Below are 26,647 nucleotides of genomic sequence, written 5' to 3' on the forward strand. Positions count from 1 at the left end.
TCATTTTTTTTAAATGGGCCATAATGTTCAAACACCTTAGGCTGAATGTTAATGTAAAAGCAACATGTAACATCGTACTTATTAGTTGCTAACAAAACGCAGTTTTTATCGGAAGAGCAAAGGTATGATGTTAAACTATTTTGCATCAAAGATTTAGTCTCATGACATAATTTCAATGAAAAACTGAGACGATGCCTTTGTTAGGGTGCTGCGTTCTGATATAGTTGCATTTTGTACAATAACAACAATTCATAAACATTCCCAGGAATGGCATTAGTATTTAATGTAAATGCTTCTACCTGACTTATCTCGATAAATTTCGTTTGTAATATTTTAGTGGATTCAATTTCTGTGTTTATAATAATGATGGCGGAAATTACTGACAATTTCAACTAAATACGACTATGTTAAATTGACTTTAGGCATTTAACAAATATTTTCTAAAGCACTACATTTTTTAAAAGTATTTTCATACCATTACGCAGGAACCAGATAAGTTCTTATTCTTTTTCAGTAGTGTTTGCTTTAAACAGTCTGTAATGGGACTGTGTCTGTATGAACACCGTTTGCAGTTAATATTCCGCTATAGGTAACTAAACAAAATTTAACTCCCGGCAGAAGCCCACAACATCATTTTTCTTCGAGGCCTGGTGCGTTACTGTGTTGGCTAGCATCCCACAATCCGAGGTTCTGCGGCGGAATGAAACTGGGTAAGGATTCACAAACCAGAAAAAACCTACGGCTTGGCTGACTGACCGACCCCTTTAATGGGCCAGGGAAATTAAAAGAGCGCGGAGACAGTCCGGTTCTGAAGCTGGACTGCAGTCGGAACCGGTTGTGAGCAGAAAAGACGCTTCTTAAGATGTGGTACCGGGGACACTGGCACGGCAGTCTTAAGACTTTAAAACCTCCTCGTTGACATTCATGGTCAAAACGCAAAACGAAGTGCCCTGAAAGAGACATCCCGACAGCATGTTTTGCGTTTACTTTCGATTTTTACAAATTTGATGTCAGTTTAAAAAAAAACTGAATGTGAGAACCATTAAGACTCTAGGGTGGAAGACTCAAAACTCAAGAGAATTATGATACGAACAATGAAAAATGCAACTGTGTGTCCTGTATGTTACATCATGTAAATTTATCAAGGAAAGGAAGTACTTAAAGAGGACTTAGAATACTATGTGTAAAATGCATTGTCTTCCAGGAACCAATATAAAACAAATCATCAGATCTACCTGTACATTTTCCCATGGGCATTCCACATTGTGAATTAATGCCTTAGCACATTTTCTACGTGTGGTTCATACATCCGAAACCACAAGGGATTAAAATTAAACTACTCCCAAGAAGGAATAAGTCATTATTTTAACAAAAGTTAAAAACGTTTGTTTTGCACGACCAGTTTTGAATTGGTGTTTACGCACAACTGGAACAACGTCTTTTTGTAAAACACCGTCTTCCGCCCTCGCAGGCGGGTGCCGTTTCAATCAAACTTGCAAAGTCGTTATCAAAACTTTAAAAGCGCTTAGATTCAGTTTAAGCCGCAGGAAATTCAAGAGCACATCTGGAGGGATGTCTGAAGATTATTTGCAATTTTGTATTTATTATACATCAATGAACTCAAAACCTGGCTGAAACCTGCTTCACCTCAGGCTCATTACAGAGCAGACTGGCCTGTGATCCCTAGTAATTCCCTCCTGTATCTTCCCGATTCCCGAGTGCTGCTTGTTTGAGATCCCAGCCAATCAGTGCTGGGAGCACATGACCATTCAGGTACCGCATTTTCCACGCAGGCATGTGGTTTTCCTTTGTAGATTTAAATGGGCACCACTGGGGGTATCACATTCTCTGCCATGCTGCTCCATCCCTAAACCCTTTCAGAACAGGCGGCCTGTTTTGCAATCAGATGCATTTCCAGTTTGCTGTATGTGTGTGTGTGAGACTCACTTTATGTTACGAGACGAATGGCACAACATATGGCCCTGATTTAAAACTACATGTAACGATGGCCTATGCCGGTACAGGCCACACCTGAGATACACTTCACGTGTAAGTGAATCTTAAGATGGCTTGAATGAAGGTCTGAACTGAACTGGGCTGTGGATGCAATCTCACACTTATGAGCGTTGTAGTGCACATCTGTACAATCGGGCTGCTCAAGTCAGAGACGAACTGAATGCAATTAAAATTTAAGTTCCCATACTGTGCTTCCTCAGTGCTATGTAAGAGATGTACAATTTAGAATATAGTGCTAAAGTACAAAGGAAAAAAACATAACAATAATGTCTGCTCTGAAAGCCATGTCCCTGAATGTGGTGTCCACGGTAAAAGACTTCACAAGCCAAGCTCATGGCTGTGTGGTACAAGGACCTGGAACGGAGTTCACTCCTCCTCCCCGCACGCTTTCCTCGTGCAAAACATGAGAGTTACACAAACTGCGCAGTACAATAGGTGACCCTCTTTACTTAGGAACTTGTAAATGGATAAACTAAGTTTAAAAGAGGAGTCCTTCACTTTTTTGATTAAGTATCTTTGTGGGAGGCATGGTGGCACAGTGGTTGGCATTGCTGCCTTGCAGAGCTGGACCCTGAGTTCAGTTCCTGGGCTGCTGTCTGTGTGGAGTTTGTATGTTCTCCCCGTGCTCAAGTGGGTTTTACTTCAGGTGCTCCGGTTTCCTCCTGCGGTCCAAAGACATGCTGGTAGACACCCTGGTGTGTGTGTGTGTGTTAGTGCGTACCTGTGATTAACTGACGTCCCATCCAGGGTGTACCCTGCCTTGTGCCTGTTGCTTGCTGGGATAGATTCTGGCTCCCCTGCAGTCCTGTAATGGATAAAGCACTTAGAAAGTGGATGGATGGAAGTATCTTTGTTTATATTTTCAATTTTTGGAATAATGGCAGGAACATTTCTAGACAAGGAAAATGCTTGTTAGTACCACAGGCATGAAGTATGCTCAACTTTAGCATATTCTTTTAAGAAATCATTACCCTTTCAATGACTTTATGGAAACAAAGGATCTTCAGTACCATTGACAATATTATGCAAAATACAGGACTAGATATTTTTAAGCCTTTTTAGGGTGTTTTGAATGGCACAAATGGAGAATTTATTATTTTTTCAATAGCAACCATTAGAGGAGAGGTCCTGCATCTGAGTTCTCTCTCTCAGGAAAGTTCCCTTATTCCTTGCACTGCTATATTTCTAAATAACATGCATTCACTTTAAAAATTCTTAAAGAGTGAACTAGCGTTCAGCTCCTAATGAATAGCTTTTCAATCAGTGGCTGGGAAAATAATATGTAAGAAGTTGGTGAACAGAAGAAACATAAGAAAGTTTAAAAGTGAGAGGAGGGCATTTGGTCCAGCAAGCCTGCTGGGTATCAATTGATTGAGCTGTTGGTGAATTGGTCAATCTATCTGAAAAAGCCATGGATTTCTTTGCACACAAAAAGGCAGGTGTGCCTGTATGTTAGTGAGCCCTTGCTTCTTAGAAAGACATGCGGTTTTCGACAGCTACGCACAATAGGTATTGTCAATGGCTCTCAAAGCATGGTACACGACCACTTCTACTTTTGGTATGTTACGTTTCATAATTAACTTGATTTCGGAAATTGGCAGTGCACACCTTCAAATTTCATTGTGCTTTTAGTTAACTGATGAAGTGTCATATTAAGAAAGAAGCTCTGACATTTGTTATCAAGAGATCAAATAACTGGCCCTCAGATCCTTAGAAGGATCTCATTCTCAGACATAAGAGCCTCTCTAAGAATAACTGGGTGTCAGTAAGAACTACTTGAAAGTCTGCAGGCCCTGCATTACCTGAACCCATTCAGGAAGCGAGGTTAGGATGCCTTTACATGGGTAAAAGTCAATAAATTGTATTTTGTTTCTAGAACAGCACACCATTTACCATCAGCCTTCTGTACTCTTAAGCATAAGATTTTCAAGGCAGTGTTACAGTATAACAGCTTGTGCCTTAATCTGCTGCTTTTTTTTACAAAAGAGTCAAAAATATGTCATAACATCTGCTTTGTTGTAGTTTTCTATTGGTGCTCAGTTCATTCTAAGAGCTGCGGCAGGCTGCGTTCTATTCTGTTAACATAACGCAGACGCTTGGAGCTCTATTTCAATTAAGCTATGCCAACACATGTCCACTGGGTACAATAGGTAAGTGGCAGCATTACCAGGATTAAAACAGAGCTTTTTATATTTAAAACTATTAATCAGGGAAATAAACGGCCGACATCAAAGGAGCCAGAATGTGAGACATAATGGGAAAACTAGCTCATCAAAGTGAGGATCTAGCTGAAATCCTCATTCACAATAGTTTCAAGCACAAAAGGCGTGGGGGGCAATTCACAGAGCAAGTTCTTAGGATGTACAAATTACACACACGAGCAGTGGAAATCAATACTGGTGAGACTGCGTTTAGGCAACTCAGAACACGGGAAGAATTAAGAGTCTTCAAGTTTTAATGATAAATTTAAAGCTAATCAACTACCCCGTTTTGAGAGTGATATTGTTGGAGCCCAAGGAATGGCTGTAGAAAATGTCGGATCTCGGGCTCCCGTTTTGTACTTCTGATTATGTACTGGCCATGCGAAGTTTAACAGCACGGATCTGTCAAGAAATGCACTTCTGCTTGTGCCCATGCAGAAGACATACGCCATGTGTGTGCACCAGCTGTCCCGAGACCGGGGGGCTGTGCCCTGCTGGCGAGGTGAGGTGGCAGTGGTGCTTCCACTCAGTGCGAGAGGAAGCGCAGGTCCAGACGTGTCAATAACAAGGGAACCCGATTAGAGTCGCGGTGTGAGGAAACAGGACCATGAACGCCAATTTTTGTGTTAAAAAAACATTTAGGATCAACTACCGTTTTTAATTACATGCTTGCCCAATTTAGTATTACCAGACAGTCAAGGCTCCTGTGGTCTGGCCAAGACTCCTGTGCCACTCGAGTGAATTGTCAGTCTTGAATCCCAGCAGTCTTGCTCTCCCAGCACATATTAAATGAGAAACAGGCCATCAATGCAAAATGACAGTATGTACAGTATGTGTCCGGTTGTCTGATTGCACGAGTTGGAGGGATGATTGTTGGTGCCTGTCCTCCAGGTGCATCACTGAAGGTGGCAGCCGACCTGCTGAGGCTCTGTTGAGAGGTCAAATAAATCACCGACAGGAAGTGCAGTCCACGACACAGTACGATCTTCAATTACTGCCCACGTCATGCAGCGATGAGACAGCCATTGTTGTCTGAGTGATGTCATATCTCTGTAAACCTCCGAGACCTTTAGTGGACATCTCGTGTAACTTTAATCACTGCTGGAGGCAGACAGACCTGCTCTTAGTGGTATTCTCTATTGTTTTGGAAGAGCAGTTTGATCTATACTGTATAGTAACATTCTGCATGCACTCACATACATCTGGGCCGTGGCAGTCTCTAACAGGCTGCCCAGCCATGTTGTTGTGGGAAATACCCCAGCTTCTTTCAAGACACAGCTGAATTAGATACTTGGATCAATTAGCTACCAACTACCTAATGTTCCTGAATGGCCAAATGACCTCCCATTGTTTGAACCCTTTCTTATGTTCTTATTTCCGTCATCTTTCAGAGGAAAAATCTATGGCACATTTTTTACAGTTGTTAACCACTGGCAGATAAAGGATCACGCTTTCAGTGTCTCTGCAATTTAAGTCATTTCCATTAAAACCAATATACCGTACATACTTTGAACACACATTATCACGATTGAATCATTATCTACTGGCAGTCATAAAGAAAATAAATGACACCAAAGACAAGTAGCAGGTTTATTAGCATTGTACATTTGCTTTTTTTTTTAATTGCCTGGTCTTATGAGAAACCGAGGACAAAGAAATCAAAATCCGAGATGAAAAAGTGATCACCTTCAAAACATTTAATTAAGCCAGAGTGATCAAAAAAGGTGGGACTTTCTAGCAGGTTTCATTCCACTTGGGGTACATTTTGCCTCAGGCGTAAGTCATTCATGTAGGTTAACGTCAGAATAACTAACTGTCTTTGAAGTCATTACTGGGATTAGAGTGTAATTTGCCTCAAAGTTGTCCAGTACTGCTTGGGTTTGTTAGAGTCTGCAGCCACCTCAGGCAGAAGCAAAGGAGATGAGCGAGGGCTGTAGGCCCGTCGGAGACCCCTCCCCCCGCAGACACAAGACCACGGTGATTTCGCCAGGAGCCCTCAAATTCTTAAACAAACACTAACCATCAAAATGTATCTGAGTAGGCTAGAAGATCAAACTTCCCAGGTTTTTTTCCCCGGCAATATTTGCAAGTGGATATTTGCTAAACTGGCATTTGAATCCACCCGTCATGCTGCGACTAAAGCCACAGAGCGAAAATGTGGTGGGAAGCATGTTTTCCCAAAACACTGTTTTCCCAGAAAAAGGGGTAACACACCATTTGTGTCTTCAGAGTGTGTTGTAAACTGTTGCTCTACAGCTGGACTAATAAGATTTGAGCTGGAATTCTAAGGACACAAGGACGGCCCCGGAAGGGTGCAGACCGGACAGCCCATAGCGCTCATGAGGAAGCAGGGAGCTCAGCCAGGTGTTTCTTTAGGCATCCCGGGAGATCAGCTTCAACAACGCCAAGGCACCCACTACCTTTCATGTCAAAAAGTGTCTCCTCCAGCCAGTCTTAAATGCATTTTACCCTATTCCTTGTGCCATCAGGGCTGTTGTTCACTGCACAGCACGGAGTGATTAATTTCTGATCAGGATTTACCCCACCTGAGCTAAGTCTCCTCTGTAAGACCTGCCACTCATGGCTGAAGAGATTCAGCTCCTTTATGCCACCACGACGTGTACTGTGTTCGCAGTCAAAAGAGGATATGTGCTGCTGCTGTTGTACTAGTGAGCTGACATACTGAGAAATGTCTACTGCACATTTGTCAGATTAAAAAAAAAAAATCAGGAAAATGAAAATATTTTGCCAGATACAGGAAATAAGGATTCACACTGGTTAAGCAGGCAACAGTGTAGTTTCCCCCATGGTTTTTGACAATTCAGGTCTGGATGCATATACATGTGAGTAGATGTGTAGCTGCTTTTGTACAGGATTTCACCCTAAAACAGTAGAAGGAATTCAGGAACAAGTAATAGGTATATTCCATGCTGAAAAGAGAACAGAAATGACAGACTTGTTTTCGTGTAATCTTCTCTGTTCACATGCAGGTTTCGACTTCACCCCTCTCTTCACCTCTCCACCCGAGTGGCCCCTCAGCCTCTCCCCTGCTCCCGCCTCCTCCACTCTCCCAGCTTTTGTTCTCCCGTGCCATTTAATCTTTGCTGTCTGCCCTTTCTTTCTCACACCCGAAGAAGGCTTCACAGCTGAAATGCTGTGTTTTCTCTCTTCTCTTTTCAGCATGGAATAAACATTACTTGTTCCTTTGCAGCCTACGCATGCAGACGCAGCTCCCCACCTGAAGGAATTCAGTACTGAAGTGTAAAAATTAAAATGATTTCTAACCCAAGACCTTCGGGACTATAAAACATTGCAAATGTATGGGCAGCATGTTCTGCTGCTGTTTCAGTTATTGTTTAGTCCTGCCCTTCCCAGTGATAATGACAAAGTGTCTTTAATGGTATGAAATCACTGGGTATGTTAGTTGGAAGTATTTGCGCGTTGGGACTGACGGTGATGACTAGTGTAAGAATTAATCTGCACTGTACACTTCTGTTTTGATCTTATTGTATTATGTGGCTTATTATTAGTGCTTAAGAAATAAGCATTATCCTTAAGAAGCCAATAAAAGCATGGCTGCCACCCCAAAGTCAGTGCACTGGAGCACAGGCTATCAATGGCATTAAACAGCAGACTATAATTACTGTGTTTAATCTGGCACTGAATCTCCAAATCAAATGGGTGCAAACAGATTTTCACCGGTTAGTATTGCTTGGTCAAGCCTTTTACTATTTAAAAAAAACAGAAAGTGTTCTTTCATTTACATCACATGAAGGTGATCTTCATCACTAATTAAACATTTATGGAGAAAATTTATATTGGCGCTGTTGTGTGGAATTAAAAATGTAGTGTTCCTTTAGAAGCTAGTGGACAGTAACTCTTGTAAAAATCATATGGAATTACCTAGGACTCGACTGCAAAACCGTGCATCTCCAAGGAAAGACAGATCTGCATTAATACTAAAAGAAGTATGATGCATGATTTGTCCTTGAATGATTAAAAAATACATTTTATAATATCTATGAAACATCTTTTAAGAAAATAAAAAAGGCAATTTCATTCAAATTGCACTGACAAAAATAAATTAACTAGATTCACCTTTTAAAAGCGTGCTTAAGAAAACGATTTAGAAAAAGCAGTAAGCTTTGTAGTACAAGCATTATCAATTTTCATTTTGTGGCCACTTCAGGAGGAAAAAAACGTATAAAGCATTGACAAATGAATACAGCTAATACAGTGTGTCCATTATTTAGCTAGAATGTATTCAAACTGCTGCTCATATTCTTTCCCTTAACCATCCCGAGCTGCTCAAAGAGCGACAGAGCTATCTGGATAATACCTGGATATCTGTTTATTCTCCCCAGAACTGTTGTCTCATTTAGTACAAACCTGAACGTTTCTATACTGAAACACCCTCGGTAAAAATCGATGAAATCACAGATGAAAAAGTGTCACTTTTACAGTTATTTCCTGGAATGGAGTACAGTAATATTTTATTCATTGAAAGAAAAAAACCTTTTTTTTTGCGTGAAAATTAGGGATGCACTTCTAACTTGTTTGGTTAGCAGACGCCATTCTGTATTTGCTCGATGATTTTAAAAAAAAAGAAATACCAAGTGAAAAACGAAGGGGAAGAAGGACATGAAGCAGCCTCCACGTGCATGTTTCTACTACCTCCACAGGCCTTCTTCAACAAACACAATGTCGTTAGTTTTAAGCCCCAGAGGCCCCGAGTGAGCCATCACCTTGCGTGAAAGTTGTTCATTTCAATCTGCACTCTGACCGGCTCGACTGTCTGCACCCCCGTGCCGCACTGCGGACACGTGAGGGACACGTCGGCGATGGAACTGCTCTTGATGCAGTAGTAACAGAAGACGTGGCTGCAGCCGATGGTGTGCGGCAGAGTGGGCCACTCGCCGCAGAGCGCGCATTCTCGGCAGCGCGCCGCCCGCGAGACATCGCTGGCCTTGAGGCCTCCCAGAGGCGGGAAGACGGAGCCGACGCTCGCCTTCAGCCTCCGCATGTTCACGAGGGGGCACAGGAAAATGAGGAACTCGGCGAAGCCGTGCCACAGCAGCTCGCGGTTGACGTGCTCGAAGCCGAGCTCGCGCGCGCGCTGGGGCCGGCTGAAGACCGCCCGGATCCCCAGGCACCGCTCCGTCAGCGTGGGAAGCCGCCCCTTCTGGAGGAAGACCAGGAAGTTCAGCAGGCTGGCGATCTTCGCGAAGCCGCCCAGGAAGGCGAGCGCGCGCCGGACGCGGGGAAAGGCGGAGTCCGCAGGCAGGCGGAGGAAGAGGCTGTGAGACCTCTCCTGGAGCCAGCGCTCCCCGACTGTGCAGAGCGCGAACCACAGCTTCTGCTGCCGGCTCATGGGCTGGTACCTGGCCGCCTGGGAGAGGTCGTTCTTGTACCGGATGTGGAGCAGAGACTGGCCAACCGTGGCATTCTGGGAGTAGATGGTAAACCTCCAAAGCAGCAGCTGCAGGAGCGCTTTTAGCTCTGGTTCGAAAGGGGTTAAATGCCCAGGTTTGAAATGCTGGAAGCACTGGGTGAACTGTGACCAAACGAGCTGCTCTAAAGCTCTATCCAACTCAAAAGCATCAAGCTGACTTATTCTGAGAACTGGAGTTACAGTGCTTGAACTGTCTTCCATGAAATGCTTGTCTCCTCCAGTGTCATCTGCGAGCAGAAAAAGAAAATTGTTATGCATTTTTACATTTAGGTCTAAATCGCTTTTCACGTGTAAAATCCATAAGAAATTCCCTTTTAGCTCTGCTGTGCACTAGCACAGGAGGTCTTATAACTGTTCCCTCTGGAGGTTCAGAGTGTGGACAAATCACATCATAGAAGATTATCCAAAGAGCGCAGGCTTAGCAATGCAGTAAACATCCGCCATGTGGAACTACTTTCCTCTGACAGCCTTTATATCGAAACCCAGGGCTGCAATGTCTTGTTCAGAATATTCCTGCTTTACTGCTATGGTTGTGTCAGAAAGGGAAGGTGTCAATCAAACTGCTACCACGTATAATGTTATTGCTTAAGACATTCCGAATACTTGTGAGATTTCCTTGGTGTGCCACTTCATAAACAATGTACTTCTTTAAAAATGTATAGCAGGCTAAACCATAAACAAAAGCCTAATTTTCTAAAACAATTTGAAGTGGCTTAGTATTCTTTTTTTTTACTTACTATACCTACTGCGGTTACAGGAGTTAAAAAAACAGGAAAGCGTGCTAATTATTTCTGTAGTTGAGACTGAAAACTATAACAGCATCTACAACGCAATGCTGATTGATGCAAATGTCAAATATCTTCAATGTAAAAGTCTGGGATATTATTTGAGCCATGGTAAAGTCCAGAACAATAAAGACTGCTATTCTGTCTACAAATCCAAGTCGCTTACTAAATTCAAATTAAACTCCCATTTACTAAAAGAAGCTCAGATGTCCTACACGCAAACGTAATGCAGACAAATGCTTCTGGTCTGCTGCTTAACAAGCTAATTACCCAAGTACAAAATAAAATAAAATGCAAACTAAAAATGTTCAGACTACCCCACAAGCTCCCATGAGGATCTTTAAACCAAACCTGCTAGGAAAATTAAAATAAAACCAAGTAAAAAGCAAAGGAACAGCAGGTGACTTTTTAGTTTCTCAAAGATGGTGTCTGTCAAGCAGACTGTGGAAGAAGGAAGCAGAAAGTTGAGCTGGACTACGTAACTGAGACAAATTACTGCTTCACTCCACTCTGGGGATACAAACTCCTGATATTCTTTTCAATGCTTTTATTGAGCAGTTTACAAGTTATGAATTAATATATTTTATTTGGGAACATATTATTGACAGAAAGCTATCAATAGTAATGTGGCTATTGTCAAGGGCTTGTCAATATTAATGTAATTATGATTAAGAGGACCACATGGATGTTAGCTAGGGCAAGTAACGTCTCCTACAGGGCTGCTATCAATACCAGGATTACTATTGACATGTTTCTTGAGACTCGTGGTACTACGAGATATATTACAACTAGACACTTTTGTCAATGCTCACTGCCTATAAAAATTAAGCATTTAAATTTACAAGGCTCTAACTACAGGAACTGGAAATCTATGATTCTTAGGTAATCATCAAAACATGCAGTCAATGGCCATATTTACTGCTATAGTAAACAAAAGCCCAGCCGTACACATACAGTTCACAGAAGACACAGAGAACTGGCACCCTGGAGAAAGACAGCCACAGCCTTTCTGGTGCTCGGCCAAACGAGAGCCGCTTCATTTTCTCCTCCTGGTGATGCTCTGCCGCTTGAGAAATCCCTGGTACCTTCTATCAGGGCAGACTGGAGGTAAGATTATATACTTTTTACGTTGCGTAGGAATAAATTAAACGCTTATATCAGCTTTTTATAATCCACTGGAAATTTTGCACATTAATGCTTTTTCATCTGGGTCACCGTCGTGCCAATTCTTAAATGACATTCGTGACGCTTAGAACATGCAAAGATCAGTACACAGGCTTGTTTTTTTCAGTGGAGGGTGTGAGAATGTAGTAAAATGAAACATTTAATTGATTAATTGTACACATCTGTAAAAGTCCTTTGCAGAAGGAGCAGTTTCAGTTTTTTTTTGTTCTGTACTGCGGGTTTGCATTTATACTTATTTCCGATTATCCCCGGACAATGTTGCAAACAAACCAAAATAAAATAAAAAAAAAACACGGACAAACAGACGACGTACACAGGCCGACACCCAGGTCTTTAAAATATCGGGGTTTTGTACACAACTGAAAAGCAATAAGAACTCTTCCTTCCATAATGACCTCCGCACATTCTTAATGCAGTCCATCTGGAATCCTCCACTCCCTTCATAACACCAGCGAGTTCCGCACAGGAGGGAAACAAAGAGAATCATACCATCAAAGACACGGGAAACACATACAGCGTGAACTTGAAATACGCGTACTTTCACCCCTGGGTGGAGTGACTGACAGCGGAACGAACCAGCCCTCCTCTGGGCGGCTGGAAGCGGCTTCCCCTGGGGGGAGAGCGCAGAGCCGGAGCCTGGGGAAGCAGGGCAGCGAGCGGGAGGCTCCTGGAAGAGCAGGCCGGGCCGCGGCGGCAGGGCCCGTGGAGCTGGCCCGGGCCTTGACCTCCCCACGCTCTGCTTGAACGGCCTGCGACGCTTGGCTCCCTAAAAAAGACTGTAGCGCATTCTGGGGAAAAGGCAAGCGCGTGGTCACGGACATCAAAAACCGATTCAACTGAACTGAAGAAGGCCACAGGGTGACATTATTTTGTTGCAAAAGAAACAGCAGATCAATTGATTAATAGAGTTGAAATGCATTTTTAAAAAAAAAACGTACAGTTGCCCACACAACATGGAATGGTTGTATATAATCAGATCAAGAGTGCTGGGCTGATATCCTGATAATTTATCGGACTTTTAAATACCATTAACATGCTACTGTACTGCATGCAGAGTTTAAAACTCGCCTGAGCTTCCTGAACTGCTGTCTGACAAATGCTCTCTTTATCTGCGCACCTGAGATGTGCATCTGTGCACATGGGCATCAGGTGTGCAGCACCTGCAGGTTTCCAACACTAAAAGGGTAAGAATGATGCCGTGTTGCCTGCTACACGTGCCCTGGTGATGGTGCACCAGTCATCAACAGCATCATCTAGCACAAGAATGCCTCAGACTGCTCCATGGACGTGTTTGAGATTGTTCTAATGTTTAAATTGCTGTGCAGGTGAGAACCAGGGAATTAAAGAATTTATCAACTAAACCAGATTCTGTTCCACAAAAAGCAAAACTCAACAGAGTTTGGATCCATGATCTGTTCCCACAGAAGCACCTTTGAAACAGATCAGACTTCCTCTTCCTGAACCTGTAGAGGTCTGAGCACAGCCTCTGGAACAGACCTGAGACGTGCTCACAGGGGGACCTGCAAACTGGAGCTGTAAGGGCCGCCTTTCCCCCCAACCCGAGACCGGCCGAGACGAGCTCCACCACCCTTTCAGCCGAGCACAGATACTCAAGCAAACACAATGACTTCTCCTGGAAAACAACAAACAACAACAAAAGCGTCTCCCCAGTTGTGCATCGAAACATTTGTTTTATGAAACCTGCAAAACAAACTGAAAGTGCAACGTGCACTACATCATTCCCAGAAGTTCTGTGCCTTTTCTCAGAAAAGAGACTCACTGGTAAACAGACACACAGGGTTTAAAGGGCACCAGCTGACTGTGGATGGAAAGCTAGTGGACCCGTGTGCCCCACAGACAGGAGCACACTGCCTGGTACACCCGAGTGTCTACAGGTGCCTGCAGCTCAGTCCGTAGCTCAGGTGAGTGTATGAACTGACCTTTTACTGGGCTTTTATTTTGAGGTGTAGTTCACACAGCCATGCAGCCCTGCCGACACACGCGTGAAAGTCAACGCAACACCACTTAGCAGCTTCTCCTGTGCTGCTGACCATCTGCCTGCCAGTCTCCTCCGCCCTTTTCCAAACTTCCCCAGGGATTACTGCTCATATTCCACATCATTCAGACACGCTTTCACTCCCAAGAGGTTAAGAGCAGAAGGACTGATGAGCCAAACCTAAGATCAAGATAGAACCTAAGTATTCCTTAAGCAACAACAGCTCTTCATCCATTATCAAACATCATTTCACGGCCCTGTGACGTGGCTGAGACTTGTCTGCAAAGATGCAGATTATTAACTCTCACACAGTGGTCTCCAGATATTAGCTCTAACCTGTTTTTCAACTTCTTGATGATCATGTTGTTCCAGGTGTTCAGTGACTATAACTAGTATAAGTGTGTGTGTGTGCATGTGTCAACATGAAAAAAATCATCACATTAGAAATCTTATGACCATCTTACTCTTAACTGTTTACAAACCGCAATAATTTTCCTATCGTTTCTTTGCTTTAGTCTTTCTTAAACTGAAAAAAAATCTCAGTGCCACCTAAACCAAATCCTGCTGAAAATCATCTCCTAACCCACATCACCACAAACACACAGGCCTACTTCCTAGAATGCTAATGAGGGCTTATGAGCACAGCCATATCTCTGTGTCTAACTTCACTTGTGCAGCAATCTAAACGGAGGTCAAAAGGCTATGATATTGGTAACCTGGGAAACAGTCAAGTGCATAGCAACTGCATCTTCACTGCTCTCCCAACAGGAGGCCAGGGGGAGATTCTGCTCATTTTCAAAACTAACTCAGGCTAGACTTCTGTCTGTCCTTGGTTAAGATATTCAAGCACCCCTGCAATTTACAGGATAAAGTACATTGCATACGGTATATGCTATATATATGTTGCTGTACAGCAGACACTGCATTGTTCACTGTGCTGCAGAGTTAGAAAACTTTATTTACTTTCTACAAAGGAAACCGTGGAGAAAAAGCTATTTGAAAATCAAGTTTCAATATTTTGACATGATCTCATCTGAAAACAAGAAGGAGCTAAAACTGTCCACTCAGTGGCCAGACTAATTACGATGGGTCTGTTTCATAAAACATTCATGTGAGTGGAAATGTATTGGGGTCCCATGCCCTTGCTGCTTCACTAATGCTTTGTCAAGGCAACCCTATTTCCCTAATCACCAAAGAAATCTGCAAGCTCGAGGGTCAGGGGTAAGTTAATGTCTGAACAACATCTTTTAAACCAAGCCTGACAACGAGACATGCATTTTACCTAATCTAGTTTGCACTGGATCTAAATTATTTAAAAGAATTAATTGATTCAGGGAGTTTGAAGGTGGAGGATGCTAAACCTATACAAAGTAATAAGCATAAATGTTCTCAGGAAAACAGCTTAAAAACTCATGAAAAATGTATGGTGACTTAAACAGAAACACAGAGAACAATGGCAAATAAATGAGAACATGTTGAAGTCAGATTTAATAAGTTCAATTAACCTTCTGAATAGTTCCATTTCAGATTTCAGATTCTGCCAGTAAAGAATTACTTAAGAGAAATAACCTCCTAACTACAAAGACAAAATGCCTGCTATTAATATGAATACACCAGACTACTGGCAGCAATAAGATTTTTATTGATATAGTGGGATAATGGTGTGCCAATTACACACTCCAGCATAGAATTACACACAACAAATTGACCTACTGACCTGACACACCCAAAGAGGAGAGACAGGTTCATCAATATTGCTTAATCTTTAAAAGGCAAGAGGCTGTTTTGACTGATAGGCGAGTAGCCTGAAATTGTGGATTAAAAGACCATCATCTAAAGCTGAGACCATATTTATAGTGCTCACCAATGAATACCATCCCTTCACCCTGTAGCTGTTTCATCCACACCAGGGTCACTGGGCAGCCGCAGCCTATCTCACAACGGGGTACACTCTGGACACAGGGCAGTGAAGAGCACAAGTACAAAGAACTGTCCCTTCAGACCCTTTGTCTGCTTTATATTTGTGCAACTTCTTGGCAAAGGGTTAGCATGTTCCGCATGGTAAAAGAATCTCAAATCACAAGATTTAAGACTGATTTCAGATCTACAAGATAAATGAAAATCACCCAGACATGACTTTTATTCATTTTTAAAAAGGAAAAATCCAAATGTATAAAAAAATGATGTGGGTAATGCAGGAATATTATTTCACCAATAAAACTGAAACTACCGCTCAGAACCCATTTGCTTCTAATTCTAAAATATTGCAATTAATGGATGTATTAATAACATGATAATAATTAATAACTGCAACTGAATGGTACTGCACAAAGACTAGACGACAGTCCTCCTCGTGTGATCTGAGCCTCGTGACTGCGGATTCAGCACCGAGAAAGGACTGAAGTTGCAAATCCCACCATACATCTGAGGTTTGACGAACTCAATAAAGAACAAGATGGATTAAAGAGATGGGCCCCAGGAAGAGTGTGAAAACGCAGTTTCTCTCTGAACAGGAGGATAAAAGATCAGAAACGATACGATGCCCTTTGGCCCATCAAGCCCATTTGTTTGAACGTGGATCCAAGGACTTCGCTCAGTTGTTTCCTGTACAGCCAGGGTATCATATCCGCCTGGACAACACGGCTGGCAGCAGACACTTACCACCCCTTGTGCAGGAGAAAGCACATTGAGTCCTCCTGTTACAATGCACATCCATGTAGTCTGCACTACTAAACCCCCCTCCCTGCGCTCATATATAGAAGAGGACTGACGCGCGGCTCCGCCTGGGTGTGTGCTTGGCTGCCGTCGTGCTCCAGCAGCCGCACCGCGCAGCCTGCCAGGTGCACAGGTGTGCCAGCAGAATTAAGGTGAAACTGCAGGACGTCCACACTGTGCCACCATGCAGTGGAATGCAGACTACGATGAGTGCTGTCCTTTCACATAGGCATAAAACAGATATTATTACACTAACTGCTAGCCAAGTTTACCGCTACAAAAAGCACAAAACAAAAAAAAAATGACAAAAAAAAGAAAAAAAAACACAGATGGTACTGTTGCAGGAAGGAGAGGCAGTGAGTGAGATTATTGTCCGATTTCACACCTTAAGCTTTAATAAAGCTTGCTGCTCTTCAGAAGAAAGACCACAGACCTTCTTCACTGAGCTACACTGCACATTCTCCTGCTCTCTCTCTCTCTGTCCTGCTCTGCTCATTTCCTAAAACACAGGAGTTATATCTCTCTGTAATCCACACACAGCCTGCTGCTCCAATGAAGCTCAAACTCCTGCTTTGCACCTTTCAGATTAAAGAGAGTAGCCCGTCTAATGCATTTGATTGCTAGCAGCTAATTTATCCAAGGGTCTCTAGCCATTTCTTGAAAGCAACCATGGTATCGGCTTCAGCAGGAGTAGCTTGTTACAGACCTCCACAACCCCTTGTGTAAAGAGGTGCCTCCTGTTCTCAGCTTTGCCACCTTCCCACTGTGGTGCTCGTCTTGTTTACTAAGTATGCAAAGTCGCCGACCGAGATCACCTACAGGACAAGTTTGATCCCTGTCCGCAGGCTCCTCGTGTATCATCAGTTGCCGAAGCTTGACTTCAAATCCGGGTGAAGCTATTTCCGTGGATCAACAAGCAGGTACCAGATGAGGAAACGCACAAACCTCATACAGCGGCTAACCGTCTCACGCAAGAGCTGCGCTGATAAAGCTGTGGCACAGATCGCCTCAGTGGAGGGTAAAAACTTGGGAGACGCTGGTGCTCAAGCAACTTGACTACGGCATCTTTACACGGTTACACACACGGTTCCCGTCTTTGGCAATGACTTGCACTCACTTCCCCCATGCCAGGACTTTCCAGATGTATTTGTCGAGATCCCAAAACAATGGTCTGCGTTCACGGGAATCAGACAGAGCAGGTTGTGAGGGGATGAACGAATGAGGAGTACTTGACCACTAAAGTCATCACCAAACCTGGCTAACTTCCTATGTTGCACGAAACGGTGGACCTGCACACACAAATCAGAAATGAAGCGTGCGATCCAATAGCAGTTTCCCAGCTACTGCCAGCTTTGTCTTTAATCACAATGACAAGATTCGATATTTACCCATGATTTAGTTTCTCCTCGTGGGTCCCGTCTTCTTCGTAAACTTTGTCCTCTTCCCTCACACGGGAACCAGAAGGCATTTCCGGGGTCTCCGGCTCCTGGCCACACCCTAGCAACGAGCCGACCAATCGCTGAACCGTTGCCGTGGAAACGCCAGCCTCACGGGGCCAATCGCCTCCGCCGGGCTCCAGGAGGCAAAGATGAAAATCTCAGCGGCAGGCGAGAAGGGGCGGGGTTTGAGTGAACCTCAACCAAGCTTGTTTATAAACTACCTTGTTTGGAAAGTAAGAGCCAATTGTGTTCAACAATCGGTTGAGGTGCCTGCACGTCAACCAGTAGTATAGCAGGTGGTGGGTGGGATAAAGGCAACGGCTAGGTTGACCCATAGCTACGGTTTGGTTGTTGATCGGTTTAACGGAGTTTACTGTACAGTCCTACTTGGCTTGGGCACTTTCAATGGAAAGTGATTTGAAAAGATCTGGACCTGAGCTAGAATAGGTAAAAAAAAAATCGCAACTACCTCTCTTTTTTTCTTGAACGTGTAAGCAACACAATTTTCTTAGCACCAAGCGCGCTTCCTTTGAGCTCGCTTTAATACTTTTGACTTTGTGTTTCTTTTGTTTTTGCGGTAACTTGGAGCAGCGATTTCATGTATTCGTGTGACAGAGCGCACATCACTGGCGGTTAACTTCAATCAATGCACAACACGAACACCCAAGCCCCAGGAGAGTGGCCCATGTCTGTAGCTGGAGGTGCAAATCGAATGAGATACGGACGCAAAACCAGGTCTGCGGTCTGTGCTCTGGTCTGGCAGTTTCATGGCTCGTATTGGCAGCTCTCAGTTAAACCTCCAGGGCTCGGGCAGCTTAGTGGACCGCCCCGGTGCCGCGCTGTCAAAGCCCAGGCACTCCGCCGCCGGGCCGCCGGCTCCGGCCGGGGCTGGGGGCGACGGCGAGGGCTGCAGTGGCCCCATCACCCGGAACACGAGGCTCCTGCTGCAGGAGTTCAAGGGGCTGTACGAGGACAAGCTGAGGCGCCTGGAGTCCGAGCACCGAGGTGGGAGCCGCGAAGACGCGCTGCGGGTACGTATTCGTACAGGGCCGTCCTGTTTCGGGGCTGCCGGGGGATGTTACAGAGGATGCCCACCTGACTTAGACCTCAAGGTGGAAGGGGCCATTCCATTGAAGTTTTCCCGATTCACCCGAGAAAACGAGAGGCGAAATTAAAAAAAAGAGAGAAAGAAGGATTGAATGGTGAAAATTCCTGCTTCTTTTGCAAAACTGCCAGTCTGTTTTCCGCCTTTAAAGAAGAGCGCCACAGGTGAGCCGCAGCGGGTGCGTCTTGCGTAATTGCGTGGGGACGTACGGCGTGAGGGGGTTGCTGTCACGCCGACCCCCCATACCTGAAGCACAGACGTCTCACCTGGAAGGTTATTCTGCTCCACCGCGCTGACAGAGGTGCTGCGCAGTAGCTCCTGTTTGCAGCCTTTAAAGTGTCATGTTCATCATCATCATCATGACAACGTCTCCAGAGCTGAGTATTCGTTCTTGGGTGTCTTTTGATTTAAAATATTATGTCCGCTTCATACTGATTTTCAAAGCTGTGGCATGTGAACGTACAGTAAGAAGGGTTACTAAACGGGGCACGCCATCGGCCCCATCAACAACTTGGTGACTAGTTGTGAATTGGTCCCAGGATCTCACTCATCCAGCTGTCGGCTTCAACAACATGGCTGGAGAGCTTGTTCCACACCCCCAGTGCCTCCCGGCCTCCCTCTTGAGAGCACTTCCACGTAGTTTTTGTTGGGGTCCTGTGCTTTCACAGTTGGTTCTGAAGAAGTATGCTGGGTTGACTTTGAGGATTTTGAGAAGTTGAACCTGGTCCCCTTCGGGGATGTTGATGAGTTCATGCTGGTTCCCTGTAGTCTTCTCTCACTCGCACTCGCACACCTCGTAGTTTTTGAACCGTCAGTACAAGTCATTCCAGCATGTGTGGGTGTGTACAAAACCTGATCACTCTTCTTAGGACCGGCTCAAGAGCAGCAATAACATCTTGCAGTATCGTTGGTCTGAAGACCTGGAAAACATTAACAAAGTCTTTAGTGACTGTTTAAGGTAACTTTATAAAGCAACGTAATACTTAAAGATTAGCACATGGTTAAAATACAAATTGTTATTTTGTATGCAATAGTGCTTTTCACAATACTGCCATAAAGCACTTTACAGATGTCTAGAACAGTCTGAGGAGACTCAAAGTATTGCTTCAGGCTTGCCAAGCAGCAGCTTTTTTTGTAGAATGGTTGTTGAAACTAATTATAAAACACCATGTGCATAGATGAATTATAGCTTTCATGTTTTGCAGATTAATTTGTTTCCACCTTACTTCCATAAATCAGAATAAATAAAAATGCTTCTAATCATTTTATTCTCATTAGGAATCTTGTAGATAACTGAGATTTCAAGCTGTAGTTCAAAAGTACATTAACGAGATTTAAGAAATAAGGTTTAGTGCTTTGGGCTTCACTTAATGAGGTTATGCCTCTGGGATGTAGGGTAAACTTTCAAGGTTACCATATGATAAACAGCAGGTCTCTGAAAATATCAGTGTTTGCCATCAGGAGTCCATGAAGATCTAGAAATGGTACTGCTGTTCCTTGCATAATTCAGAGCAATGAACTCGAAATTGTATCTCCTGTCTTTCCTGTACAGCTTAGGAGGTGTATCAGATAAACCCCACACTGCATTTCAGATTTCGAAGGTAAATGCCAACATAAACAGCCCGCAGAATATGAAATGATGGTGTCGCATCTTGATTCTTGACTTAATAGTGTAAGGTGAACGTAACCTCAGATCAGCACACAAAGGAAGCGCATTTTGAAATTTTGGAATGGTTTTCGCTGTTGTGTGGTAGATTACAGTAAAATGTCACATTTGACCTTGTTGGAACTAAGGTTATGTGAAAGGGTGGGATATGTGAACATTTTGTAAATTTCTAATAAAAAAAGAAATTAGAAATCAATATGATGCACAAATAAGATTATGCTTCAATAAATTTAAGTATTTATTCATCATGCCAAAAAGGGCATATTTTCATATTAAATTACAGTGAATGAGAATGCTGATAACTGAAATGTAATCTTTCTTTGTATTCATGAAGATGTACGCGACTATTCGTCATGTCTTATTGTTACGGTTCTGTGTTATTATTCCTGACTTGGCTGCCTTCGCATATTTCTCTTTCAAATGTCCTTTTTGTTCATTCAAAGCAAACCTTTCTGCGGCCGCGCGTTCGGTTTTTACCTCTTGACCCAAGAACATAAGAAAGGTTACGAACGGGAGGAGGCCACTTCTTTGGTGTCTAATAAACTATTGATCCAGCTCCTTCTGGACAGAGAACAGAGTACCCACTTCAACCACGTGGCTGGGTAGCCCCTTCCATACTCCCGCAACAGTGTGCACAGACAGGCGCTACCGGTTGCCTGTGGAAGGAGCTGGATTGAGTGAACGGAGGTGAACTTGAAGAAGGCAGACCAAAGTGTTTCACAGATCCAGACTGTGCCAGAGCCGTCTTGGCACTTGCTGAAACCCTGTGTCTCTGCATCATGCACTTGAAATACCAACTTCTTCTTGCTAGGATGGCTGAGTGTTTAATGCACAAGAGATGTCCTTGTGAACTAAGTCTAGATTTGCTGTCCAAATTTATTAAAGTTAAAAAAAGGAATAACATTTTTGGAAATGTAGTTAGCCAGTGGCATATATATATATAAACAGTATATATTTATATACAATGATGGAAATAATTATGGAAACAAAAATGGGTACATTATGCAGGTCATACGTTATAAATTAATAGGTGTTCTGTACAAATAAACTGCTGCCTAAAACAGTATTGTGCTGTATAAGGATACAACGAAACTGCCCCACTGCCTCCAGGCCCACACAGCTACAGGCAGTGACGCCACTGCAGAGTTTTCAATGTGGGGGACAATGTGGCTCCTGGGAAGGAAATCTCACTTGACAACAGCCTGCAAATTTGAACTTTAGCAAAAGAAACGGCTGCTCTTCTTGACCGATGGCAGCCTGACTCCGTGTTTCACCCAATGCTGTGTGTAAGGCTGGTTTGTGATACTGCTACTGATGAGTATAAAAGTGATCGGGGGGGAAGCCCAAACTCTCTAAAACTGTTTGTCACGTTCCTTGGAAAGTTTTCTTACCGACAGGAGATCGTCCAACAGAGATCTTGTGAATCACTTTGCTGGATAGACAGGAGGTGGATTTTTCAAAAGGAGTAGAGACAGATGTGTCCAAAATGGCCTCAGTGATTTGTAGCTTCTCAGAAACCGGCGCTCGAGGCTGGCAACAAGATGCTTCCACTCCTTTCTTATAGCTCTCATGTGCCTCTTTTTGTAGATGAAAGTGCGGATTCTTCATTCCTACGTCAATGATCTTAGTGATCAAAATCAAGTCTTGGTCCAGACGGTGGAAGATCTTGAAAAAGAAGCTAATGACAAAGTAGCCCTTTTGGAGGCTAGAATTCTAGCTGCTGACCGGCTGATTAAGGTAAGATGTCCTTCTCCCTTCCTTTGTCTTATTCCTGCTCCTTCAGTTGGGCTCCCTGAGTTTGCCTTTAAACTGTTGAGAGATTGTATATTTCAACCACAGTCTTGCAGGATGAAAATGGTTTGTGTGGTGTGACGCTGAACGCCTTTCGTTTCCCTCTGTTTAGAGAGGCTTGTGCTCCAGACACAGTGCTTCTAATAAAACGCTTGATGCCTGTTGTGTTCTGGCATCTCATCCGCTTGATTCCTGCGGAAGGGAAGACTTGAAACGAGGGGCATGACGGGGAAGACCAGTTCCTCTGGCTGCCTCCTTGTCCACACGTGGATTTGTAATTCCATTTTCCAGCAATGACAGCAGGTTTTCATGTGCTGAGCGAGGGCTCGTAAAAGTTTCGAAAGCTGGTAATTCCAAAAAGAATTACGCTTCATCTTCCTTGAAAAAGAAAAAAAAAAGAATTACTCAGACTCGTGTAAGTCCTTAGTTTATAAAAAAGAAAAGCAAGGCATTTGTTCACCTGAAAAATGCATCAGCAACATATCCCATCCCTCCAGTTAAGCTGGAAATACCCATGTGGCTAGTGAAGTGAGATCCACAAATTTTATTGACTGGTTTCCCCCTGATGTGCTTAATATCATTATGCTGAATTCCTCCAGATTTTCAAGCGTTTCAATGTCTTCACGTCCCCGCCTCTTACTTCCTGAGCGTTTGCTTCCGTCTGTTCTGCTGATGTTCAAGCTGAAGGCATTCTTCTGTTTCCAAGGTTAATTAAGACATCTCATTGTTAAGACAGCTCTGCCTAGGCTTTGACCTTTGGTGATAAAGACGACAGGCTCTACAGTCTCGGCCATAAAACGCTCTGCGTTCCTTGGATTTCAGCCATTCATTTCTATTCTTACCTTATATAAGTGTCAAATTGACTCGTATAAGTGAGTGCTGTTGCAATCACATCACTGAAGTCCCTCCCTCCTTCATAGGGGAGGTCAGTAGATGTACAAATTAGCAATATTATCTGTTTTTGTTTCTTCATCTGCCTGGGCAGGGAAAGGACATTATTTCAATAAGGTGGATATCGTACGTTACAAATTCCCGCTCTGTAATCTAATCTAAAAAAACAGTCCACCAGTAAATTAGTCTGTAGACGTACAGGAAGTGTCCGTTGGCTTAAGAAAATGAATAGCCGCTGGATCTGACTGTTCTTATGTTCGGAGTATAAGCAATCCTTTCCTTTCCTCTCCACTCACATTTTAAATCTTGCTTTGAGGTGGTAGCCTACTTTTTACATGCGTTGGGTGGAACTTTTAATTGCCTTGGAGAAATAAATTTTGTTTCTTACGTGTTTAGCTGTTTTTTTGTGATGTGCTCACTTTAAGTACTTCTGTCTAGCACTGCTGTTTCTAATGCTGCCTTTAATAATGTATGTGAAAAGACATTTTCGCAATCATGCCACACAATACCGAAAATGGAGTTTTATGACAGTCACGTCTTTTTGCCTCATGGTTTTGAAATGGTAGTCATCAAATATGTGTGTGAATAGCTGTCTGCATACATTTGCTTGCAGCAGGCATAGGGATGTTTGTTGGAATTGCTTTAAGGACCTGGAGAAGGTTTGTTTTTTTCCAGCTGAGATATCTTAGGCAATGAAACCAGTAATTTGCTAGGTTGCTCCTTATGCATTCAAAACGTTTAAGGTAAGAGTGGCATTTTATAAAATGAATTCCAACACCCTTTAAAGAATTAAGATTTTTCTATATCAATTTTTGACTTTTTTGGCATACTGTTGGCTATATAAGATGTGCTGTACCATAAAAGCGTCAGGCTGAGAAACTCCTGAGAATTCTACACTTTTGTAATTGTGGGAGTGAACAAAACACTTTCTAATTAAAAAGTACTGTATCAGTTTAACAATTCAACAACTGCTACAGTTTAATAAGTATTGTTTGTAAGGGGTGTGTAAGCTTTAGATCACCAAGGCATTAGTGTGTTAGACATTTTATGTTACCTCATTTCGTTTATGCATTTTATTTTAACTGTGGGCAAGCAAGTGTCTCTTCTGTGGGTGTTTTGACAGACACTTTTAATAATTGATTAATCACCACATTAAATAATTCAGTACTGTCCTGGGTTATTGATGTTGAAGAACTACGCAAAGAGGGTTTAGTATAGAATAATAGCAGTGCTGGCAGTTAGGTGCTGTCTGGTACTGATAAAGCGCACAGTGTCACGTACGGTACAATTTCATGCCTAGATTGTACGCTTTAGAGTCTGTCAGCGTGATGGAGCTAAGTCTGAGTAAGTACTGGAGCAGGCAGAAGCTCAGGCATATAGTGCAGAAAACTACTTTTCTTTTAACTTAAAAATATGATCTTTGTGCACAGTTGGTCACCTGTTTTAATGTGTTATTTGTATTCACGCACATAATGAAACATGAATATGTGCCATTTTCACAGCTTCTGTTCCTGCTTATATAATGAACACCGGGTTCTGTCACTAACATCATGTCTCAGTTACAGCTGAGGCCATTTCTGTGTGTTTGCAGCTTGTAGTCTAGGCTTGTACAAGCCAGTGGCCAGTCTTTTAGAGAAAAGCAGGCGGTGCAGGCACAAGCGCTCGCTCTGATCAGGGCACCACAAACGCCTGTGAGTTGCTGAAGGTGCGGTACTGCACCAGGGCCCCGCGAGCTTCCTTCGGGAATCCCGAGGCTCCGCCCCGGAAGAGCCAGCTCCGGGGAGGGGCGGGGCGCCCAGGCCCTTGCTCGGGGAGGGACCCCGGATCGCACTGCTTTCCTTTAGGAAGCGTAGCCATTTTAAGGTTGATGATTCTCTGTTGATGACGTTGAATCTGCTTTCACGTCTGCACTGATCTGCTGGTTGGGGAATCTGGATCTGAGGAGCGAAAGCGAACTGGGGAGTGTTGCTGGACTGCGTGAGAAAGTCATTGCTGCTGGCCCTTCGACACGACCCCACGGGTCGCTCACGAGTCTTGCATAAAGCATATTCTATCCTAGAGCACCCTTCACACCCTTTGTTTAATTAATTCCAATTACTCCCCTCGGTATGCACCTTCAGATTTCCCAATCTAAAAAGACACAGGTTTCAATTCTCATTTATACCTGCGGCCGTAGCCCTGCTTGACAGACGATTCTCTTGGACAGACTCTGTAATAGCCTCTCTCTTGATGCTTGGTGACTGGGAATGGAATGGCTGTAACAGTTTGGCCAAGACAGACCCACAGTGCCAGTCTTTCAGAGTGGTTGCTAAAACATCACTGATTTTACTTTTTGTCTGAACTAGCGCCAACCTTCCCAAAATCCTAATCAGTCTGTGCTGGTGGGTTAAAGGGCTCATCAGCAGGCAGGTATGGATTGATGGTCTCATGATGGTCATTTGGCACAATGGAGGTGTGTCTGCAGGAACTTGGAAAGGTACCCCGAGACTTTGGACAAGCTGAATGGCCAGATACATTACCATGTGTTTTAATGTCAGTTCAGTCGTTGCAGGGCTTTTAGGTAGTTTGTCCAAAAAATACAGTTTTAGTAAAGTTCTGCATCTAACAGAAACATTGCTAGTGAGCAAGTAAGACCTTTCATATTTGCATAGTGGCTTTTGATGATGTAACTGATGTTGGTTCTTGCCCAACCAAGAGCAGCTGTTTGATATATATATTAAATTCTGGCGTGCAGAGCTGTTTCAGGGTGCCATCTCTGTTGCAGGTTAATTGTTTCATAACCCGCCCCCAAGTTACTGATGATTTGAGTTCATGTCTGAATTTCATTGCACCACATCAGAGGAAACAGTGAGGAGACATCTTAGAGAAATGAATATGAGATGGTTATTGCTTGAAAACCTTTCTTCAGATGAACGGAACCCTTATAAAAGGGACCAACCCACATAAACTGTTAAAAAGAAATGCAATAGAGTTTAATTTTATAGACTGGTGGGATGATATAAAGCCTAAATTAAATCAGAAAAAAGAACAGAAGGTTTTGAAATTGATATCCTGGGCTGTCCATTTCCCTGATCTTAAACTCATTGAAATGTTACAGGATTAGAGGAGAGCATAAGAACATTACTGCCAACCTATTTATTTTGGTGATTCGGATAGGAGAACAATAATTGAAGCACATTAACAATGGTTGTGTAACAGTATTTGTTTGTGTGGTTATGATTGCTTACGCAAGGTATTTTGAAAGAACTGACTGCAAAGCATACCCTGCTTTTTCTTTTATGTGAAGTTAATATGAATCCATTAACACAAATGTTTTCCATTCTATTTGCTTTTGGGTAAGCTATCCCAACAGTGTCATTTTAATATCAAGATCCAGTTGATTGCCAGTATGGGTCTGTACACACA

General features: G+C 43.3%; 2 protein-coding genes across 2 annotated transcripts in view; one reads left to right on the forward strand and one right to left on the reverse strand.

Annotated features, from left to right (window-relative positions):
* Nucleotides 1-5,793: 5,793 nt before the first annotated feature.
* pex2 (peroxisomal biogenesis factor 2) lies at nucleotides 5,794-17,802 on the reverse strand. Its single transcript, XM_088919583.1, has 2 exons — nucleotides 17,739-17,802; nucleotides 5,794-9,896 (listed from the first exon to the last, which is right to left on the reverse strand). The coding sequence occupies exons 1-2, from the start codon at nucleotides 17,740-17,742 to the stop codon at nucleotides 8,959-8,961; spliced, it is 942 nt and encodes a 313-aa protein (XP_088775709.1). The 5' UTR covers nucleotides 17,743-17,802; the 3' UTR covers nucleotides 5,794-8,958.
* A 754-nt stretch (nucleotides 17,803-18,556) lies between these two features.
* LOC148833185 (uncharacterized) overlaps nucleotides 18,557-26,647 on the forward strand; it is a 151,477-nt gene continuing 143,386 nt past the window's right edge. The window contains exons 1-2 of the mRNA XM_088918174.1: nucleotides 18,557-18,820; nucleotides 22,148-22,297. Coding sequence (XP_088774300.1) covers nucleotides 18,557-18,820; nucleotides 22,148-22,297 — 414 coding nt within the window. The remainder of the gene's footprint in view (nucleotides 18,821-22,147; nucleotides 22,298-26,647) is intronic.

This window comes from Atractosteus spatula, chromosome 6 (genome assembly GCF_055471065.1).
Source record: "Atractosteus spatula isolate fAtrSpa1 chromosome 6, fAtrSpa1.hap1, whole genome shotgun sequence".
Taxonomy (NCBI): domain Eukaryota; kingdom Metazoa; phylum Chordata; class Actinopteri; order Semionotiformes; family Lepisosteidae; genus Atractosteus; species Atractosteus spatula.